Source organism: Trypanosoma rangeli, assembly GCF_003719475.1.
Source record: "Trypanosoma rangeli strain AM80 chromosome Unknown Tra_15.4_contig_00602, whole genome shotgun sequence".
Taxonomy (NCBI): Eukaryota; Euglenozoa; class Kinetoplastea; order Trypanosomatida; family Trypanosomatidae; genus Trypanosoma; species Trypanosoma rangeli.
Window position 1 is genome coordinate 1 of NW_021706350.1, and position 6,086 is coordinate 6,086.

The 6,086-nt window shown below is 54.7% G+C and overlaps 2 protein-coding genes across 2 annotated transcripts, besides 14 other annotated features; both read left to right on the forward strand.

Annotated features, from left to right (window-relative positions):
- The first annotated feature begins 147 nt into the window (after positions 1-147).
- Positions 148-194: a sequence feature (A-rich).
- Positions 195-214: 20 nt separating this feature from the next.
- Positions 215-264: a microsatellite.
- A 143-nt stretch (positions 265-407) lies between these two features.
- Positions 408-1,481, forward strand: TraAM80_09516 (uncharacterized protein; the record flags this gene model as incomplete). The annotated part of the gene is made up of 1 exon (XM_029386195.1): positions 408-1,481. One exon carries the CDS (start codon positions 408-410, stop codon positions 1,479-1,481), a length of 1,074 nt encoding a protein of 357 aa, XP_029233946.1.
- A 395-nt stretch (positions 1,482-1,876) lies between these two features.
- Positions 1,877-1,908: a sequence feature (GA-rich).
- Positions 1,909-2,077: 169 nt separating this feature from the next.
- Positions 2,078-2,121: a microsatellite.
- Positions 2,122-2,391: 270 nt separating this feature from the next.
- Positions 2,392-2,429: a microsatellite.
- Positions 2,430-2,526: 97 nt separating this feature from the next.
- Positions 2,527-2,555: a microsatellite.
- A 209-nt stretch (positions 2,556-2,764) lies between these two features.
- Positions 2,765-2,792: a microsatellite.
- Positions 2,793-2,816: 24 nt separating this feature from the next.
- Positions 2,817-2,847: a microsatellite.
- A 157-nt stretch (positions 2,848-3,004) lies between these two features.
- Positions 3,005-3,022: a microsatellite.
- Positions 3,023-3,316: 294 nt separating this feature from the next.
- Positions 3,317-3,340: a microsatellite.
- A 39-nt stretch (positions 3,341-3,379) lies between these two features.
- Positions 3,380-3,409: a sequence feature (A-rich).
- Positions 3,410-3,558: 149 nt separating this feature from the next.
- Positions 3,559-3,587: a microsatellite.
- Positions 3,588-3,899: 312 nt separating this feature from the next.
- On the forward strand, positions 3,900-5,411 carry TraAM80_09517 (uncharacterized protein; the record flags this gene model as incomplete). The annotated part of the gene is made up of 1 exon (XM_029386196.1): positions 3,900-5,411. The coding sequence occupies one exon, from the start codon at positions 3,900-3,902 to the stop codon at positions 5,409-5,411; it is 1,512 nt and encodes a 503-aa protein (XP_029233947.1).
- A 104-nt stretch (positions 5,412-5,515) lies between these two features.
- Positions 5,516-5,606: a microsatellite.
- Positions 5,607-5,736: 130 nt separating this feature from the next.
- Positions 5,737-5,767: a microsatellite.
- Positions 5,768-6,086: the final 319 nt, after the last annotated feature.

Consider the following 6,086-nt stretch of genomic DNA (forward strand, 5'->3'; position numbering starts at 1 on the left):
AAACAAAAATAAAAAGGTGGTCCTCTTGCTGTTGGTGTGTCCCACACTCCTGCTGCTGCCGTCGCACCCCTCAGCAGATGCGCGCACTTTTTGCTTCTTTGGTCATTTTCCTCGCACTTTCCTCTCCAGAGGTATCTCGTGCAGACCAAAGGAAAGAAAAGGGGGAGAAAAAGACAAAACAAAGAAAAGGAAAGTGCATCGTTCTATACATTGTTATATATATAATATAATATATATATATATATATATATATATATATATATACGACAGGGGTAACGCGCTGCTGCTGCTGTCAAAGCGTGGCAGACACGCAGGAAGGAAAAGAAAACAATACGTGTTACTGAGCAATCGGAGGAAGAAAGAGGGAAGGAAGGTTGTGTGTGTATTTGTCTCTTGCACTGCGACAAATGGCCATGACGGAGGGTAAAGGCGAAGACAAAAGTGGCTTCAAGCAGGGACGTTGCCGCACAGAGCCCACCATGCAACGCTTTGCCAAGACGGCGATCGGTGAGGGCTTCGAATTGTGGGACAGGGACTACCTCTTAGGTGCAATGCGGCTGTTTTTGTTTAAGGGGGAAACGGCGCCACCGTTTCAGGTCGGTCCCTGCATGGATGCCACCGGGGAAATTCTTGTGCAGATGGATGAGTACGAGGATGCGGGGGAGCAGTTCGCAGGGGCGGCGGCGAAGTACGCGCTAATTCAGCAGCCAGAGCTTGCCAGGCTGATGGAGATTAAAGCTCTAGAGTGCTCACAAGGTCCACAGGCAGCTTTGGAGGAGGTGACCTCATACCTTGCACAACAAGTCGCAGCGCCTATTTTTCGTGAGTTGAGCCCCGCACTTGCCCGTATACAAGCGTATAAGGCGAGCCTCATGCTAAGGACAGCAGCAGACGCAGAGACGACGGAGAAGGCAGTTGAGGCAGCGAGGCAGGCGTGTCACAGTGGCTGGGATCGCACCCATCTCGCCTACATCCTCGTGGGTGACGGGTTGCGGGCGCTGGGCCGGGTTAAGGAGGCGTTTGAGTCCTACGCCGACGCCGTGAAGTTCAATGCCAACTGCATCACAGCCCTGGAACGGCAAATAGAGCTGCTTAAGTTCCTCGTCTCCGAGACCTCGGACGTGTCGCAGCAGAACCAACTGCGCCAGGAGCTCCTGCAGCTGCTGGACAGCGCAATTGCGCTCCACCCGCGCTCCACTCTTCTGCGGGAGAAGGCCTTCTTGCTCAGTGAGACGGAGGGCGATGTGGCGGCACTGCAGTTCCTCGACCCGCTCTTGCAAAATCCTCCGCCTGAGGAGGCGGATGCGGCGGGCGGCGTTGCTGGTCAGACCGTCGCTACGCTTCTGAAGGCGAAGGCTGCGATTCTTGCGGATGGCGGCAAACTGGCCGAGGCTTTACAAGTCGCAAAGGCCGCGCTACGGGAAAGCCCCGGCGACGCGGAGGCGGAAGCCATTGTTACCGACCTGCAGCAAGCCGCCTAGCACTGCCCCCCCCCCCCCCCCGGGTGTGTGTGTGTGTTATGGATCCACCGCTGCTCTTTTGGATGCGAGCTTGCCCTTCCGCTGCATGAGAGAGGCAGGGCGTTTGAGTACATTCATGAAAGCAAAGGGTGAATTAAAAGAGAGAAGGGAATACGTGGGGGGTGGAGCGGGGGCGGGGGAACAAAAACCGTTGACAACTCTCTGAGGCAGGCTGAGCTATGAGGGTGAGTAGGGACGCGGAGACGAGTGAGGGGCAGAGTGCAAAGGGGGGGGGGGTGAAATGGAAAAGAAATAGGGTGAACAGCGACACAACAAGGGGGAAAAAAAAGCGGCAGAAGAGGAGTAACAATGTAAGGCAACCAACTGGAGGTTTGCCTCGTACTTACTTTTGCGGTAGAAAAAGAAAAGAAGGGAAGAAGAAAAAAAAAGGATAAAACAAACTGTAACCAGATTTTTATACCTTTGATAGGCGGCAAGCGCGCAAGTGACGTTCGATGTGGGCAGGTGTCTGCAAGATGGACATGTATCTACAGGTAATTCTGCCTCTGCCCGTGTACATGCATGTGAGTTGCACCGCCAGGAGTCGGGCTGTTCACTTTGTTTTGTCTTGTTTTTTAATTTTTTTTTTTTTGTGTTTTTTGCCCCGCCACTCCCCTCCCCCATTCTTCTTGTCCCTCGGCGTCGCCTTGCGCCTCGCTGGCCCGGCACCTCCGCGCACGGTTTGATGCCTGCCACCGGAGTGTGTGCGTGTGCATGTGGAGGCGCATGCAACCTTGTTTTGTTTATACAAACGAATGAAAGCAGGACGGAGAGAGAGGGGATAAAAAGGGAGAGGGGGAGAGCGTGGCGCAAGGGGCGCAGTGAAAAATGTCTTCCCTGCAACACGTGTGTGTGCGCGCGCGCGTCTTACTTTGTGTGTGTGTTTTTTTTTGTTTCAGTTTTTGTTTTGCTCTTTTAGCTGGTGGGAGAGTGAGGAGGTGGGTGGCGAGAAGGGGCACAACCGACGCCACATATTGTTTTTTTTTTTTTGTTCCAACGCCGCTGTTTGTTGATGTTGTTGCTGTTATTATTATTATCCACGGCCTTTTGTCACGGCCGTTGGGACTACGACTACTTTTTCCCCTGGTGAAAGGTATAAGGGAGCCGTGAGAAGGAATTCGTCGACGGCAGTGCGGTGGAGGGGGAAGTAGTGTCGCGCGCACAGAAGGAGATGGAGAGAGGGTGGGAGTGAGAAAGCAGCGCGGAGTCATTGCAGTATGTGGCCCTTTTGCCGCCGACATCGGATATACGTACATATATATATATATATATGCGCCGCCTCCCGGGACGCTTAAATGTGTTGTTTGTTTGTTTTTTTTCTTTTTTGGTCTTCGAAATACAGAAAACAAAAAAGGGAACTGCTTAGCTTGCAGTCGCAGCATCCGGTGTGGGCAGACAAATTTGTGTGTGGCGAGGTACGTGCATGCATCTTTGTTTGTTTGTGCGCGTTAAATTATTTTGCCTTTTTTTTTTTGTTCTGTTCTTGTGTGTGTGTGTGTGTGGAGGGCGCCGTTGATATCGCTACTGGCACGCCTCTTCTTCTTTCCACGCGCCCTGCGCGTGGCTCCAGTGACGTCTTGCAGCCTGCATGGGAGCCGATGTCATCTGCGGCCCTGCCCCCCTCCTCTCATGCGCTGATACGCCTCTCGCCAGCGGTGTCCATGGTGCCATGTGAACTCGCTCTCTTCCTCCCCCGTCTCTTCTTTGCCTTTTTGTTTTTTTTTCTGTCTCCCACTGCATGCCTCCCAGCGCCTTTTAAAAAAAGGGGCTGCCGCGGCACCAGCAAAAGTTAAGCTGAAAGAAGGAAAGAAAGTAAAAAGCCACACAAACACACAGACACAGAGGGAACATCACACAGCAAAAGGAAGAAGAAAAAGAAAAGAGGAAGAGGAGGGCTGTGTTAAACCCCACCGGGGCGTGAGTACTGTGCGTTCTCCACCCAGTTCTCAACCATTTCTCTTTTTGGTTGATTGGTGGTTGTTCTATCGCCTTCTCCTCACTCTTTCATTGTTGTTGTTATTTTGACTTTCGACCATACTTTGTTTTTTGTTGTTGTTTTTTTTTTTTGCTCTACGTGCATTTTTCTCCGCGGCGTCGCATATTCGTCTGTCCTTCACGCAGAGCAGAGCAACGAGGGAGTGTAGGGGTGTCCGCAACGCCCGAGACGAAAAGCAGCAGAAGAACCCAAGCGGAGACCGCGCCTTTGGGTTGCTTCATCGCCTTCCCCCACAAGGTGCCACCGCCGCCTTGCATCTCGCGCACACCGATTCATTTTTTTTTTTTTTGCTTGGTTGGTTGATTTTTGTCAGCCGTGACTCTGGGGTCGCTGTCGTTTTTGTTTTGTGCCCCCTCACTTGTGCAATAAAACATCTGCCTACCATGTCACACCTGTCGCTACCGGCGAGGCGGCCAGGCGCAGCAGCGACGCGGAGGTCGTCCTCGCCTGCCAGCGTCGTGTGTGAGTGTTTGAGACCTTTGGTTGGAGCGGCGCAGTGGCAGGCAGTGCCTCGTGTAGCGTGCTCCCGCTGCCCCACCACAGGCGCCAGCGCCGCGCGGGCCTTGACGGCGCCCACGCCCAGACGAAAAATAACCGCCCACAGGAGAAAAGGGCTTCATACGTTTCCCTCAGACCCGTCGCGGGAGCTGGGGCTGGGTTTCGGTACGCAAACAGGCTCGGCCCGGAACGACCTCGCTGCTGCAGCGTGTGCGGAGGATGACGTGCCTCCCGCGTCACAAACCCAAAAGGCTGCTTCATCGGCAGTGGCCTCCTCCTCGGCGAGTTACATCTCTCCAGGGGCCGTGCGGACCACCTCCGAGGCGGCAACCGTTGTTGCCGTGCATCGTGCAGCTGCGGCTGCAGGTGTCAATGAGGATAGTGGAAAAAAATTACGCGAGTCATTGAGTCGGCGTGGGTTGTCGGTCCACGCGACACCGTTTTGTCCGCGCGCGGCCACCGCCCTGAGTGTGGTGTCGAGAGCGGAGACGTCCGAATTGGGGCCTTTTTTCCCGTCTCAACATGCGCAGCAGCCGGAGGTGGGTAGTCGTCAGCCTTGGCGGACCCGCGCGCCAGCCCCGGAGTTTCCCCGCACGCCTTTGGCCAGCGAATTGACGGGCGTCCGCCTCCCCACCACGTCGTGCAATGTCGCTAGTGCTACTCTTCTTCATGTTTCTTCTGTGGCGTCATTTGGTGGTGGCGATTCCTTGCAACTATCAACCTCTCTACCGTCACCTTTGCCTGCGGCAACCACTCTGTACAGACCGCAGGTGCAGCAACAACAACATGTGCTTCACTATGCGTTCAGAGTCGGTGGTAGCAGTTCCGATACCCTTTTTTCTCCCTCCGACATGAGAGAAGGGAGCTTGGACAACGATGTTCGCCACCGCCGTGTTCCCTTCACGGATGCCGAGGCGATGGACGAAGCCGCCATGCTGCACTTGCTGCGCGGCAGCAGTAGCAGCAGTAGTGTCGCCTACCACGACGATGATGATGATGATGATGATGATGCCGTCTGCATGGAACAGCTACCGCATCTGCTCACGCTTGATGCTGCTGCGACGCTGCAGACAAGCCTGGATGCCGGCCACTACGCAGGGGGATTTTGGGACTTGGAGGGTCCCTCTGCTGCCACGCGACGCTTTCTGCACCGGGGCGCCTCGTCCACAGCCTCCCTCGCCTTGACTACGCAGAGCAGCGGGGGATCACCCACCGGCCCGCTGAGGAACGGTGCGACCAGGCGCTGGAGTGGTGGAAGCGGTTTCAACAACGACGGCGACGATGATCTCTGGGAGATGAACAGTAGCGCATACGCGGACAGCCTGGACGACGCCCAGGTGGAGTGGATCGAACAGCAGCTACGCGCCAAGGAAAACCCTGACGATTTCTTCTTTTGAGAGGTCGCAATAACTCAAACAGCCTCAAGCGCAAACCGCCCAATTTTTTTGACTGAGCCGAGGAGCAAGGAGAGAGCGAAGGAATGGGAGAACAGATTGGCACCTTTTTCTTCCATTTGTTTTGCTTCGTTCTTTTTTTTTTTTTTTGTGTGTGTGTGTGTTCTTTTGTTTGCTTGCTTTTTTTTTCTGTTTTTTAGTGGGGAGTGCCGGGAGGGGAAGTTGCTTTGCGTCATGTGCATCATGCCACCGAGCCACATGCGCGTTGGTGCGTCTTGGGCTAAGTGGGTGCAGTAACGGAACACCGCGTCGTGTTTGTGATTGTCTCATATATATATATATATGCATGTATATATGTAAAGTGGCGAGTGTGTCAGAGGAGGTTCCCTCTCGCCTCGAGAACTGGATGGATGGATGGATACCGGGGAGGAAAAGGAGGGGGGATGGATCGAAACAAAAACGGGAGGGAGAAGGGTGTGTGGCAGCACCGGCCAGGAGGGATGGTGTGTGTGTGCTTGTCCCTCGCGCGCATCCATCCACCGTTCCCTTCTGTGGTGTCTCGGGGGCTTCGCTTGCTTGCTTCTTTGAGGGGTAATTGGAACAGGCAAGGCACGGGCCAGGGGAGGGGGAGGGGGGTGGTGGTAGCAACGGGGACCGATGGTACTCGCCCCTCCCACC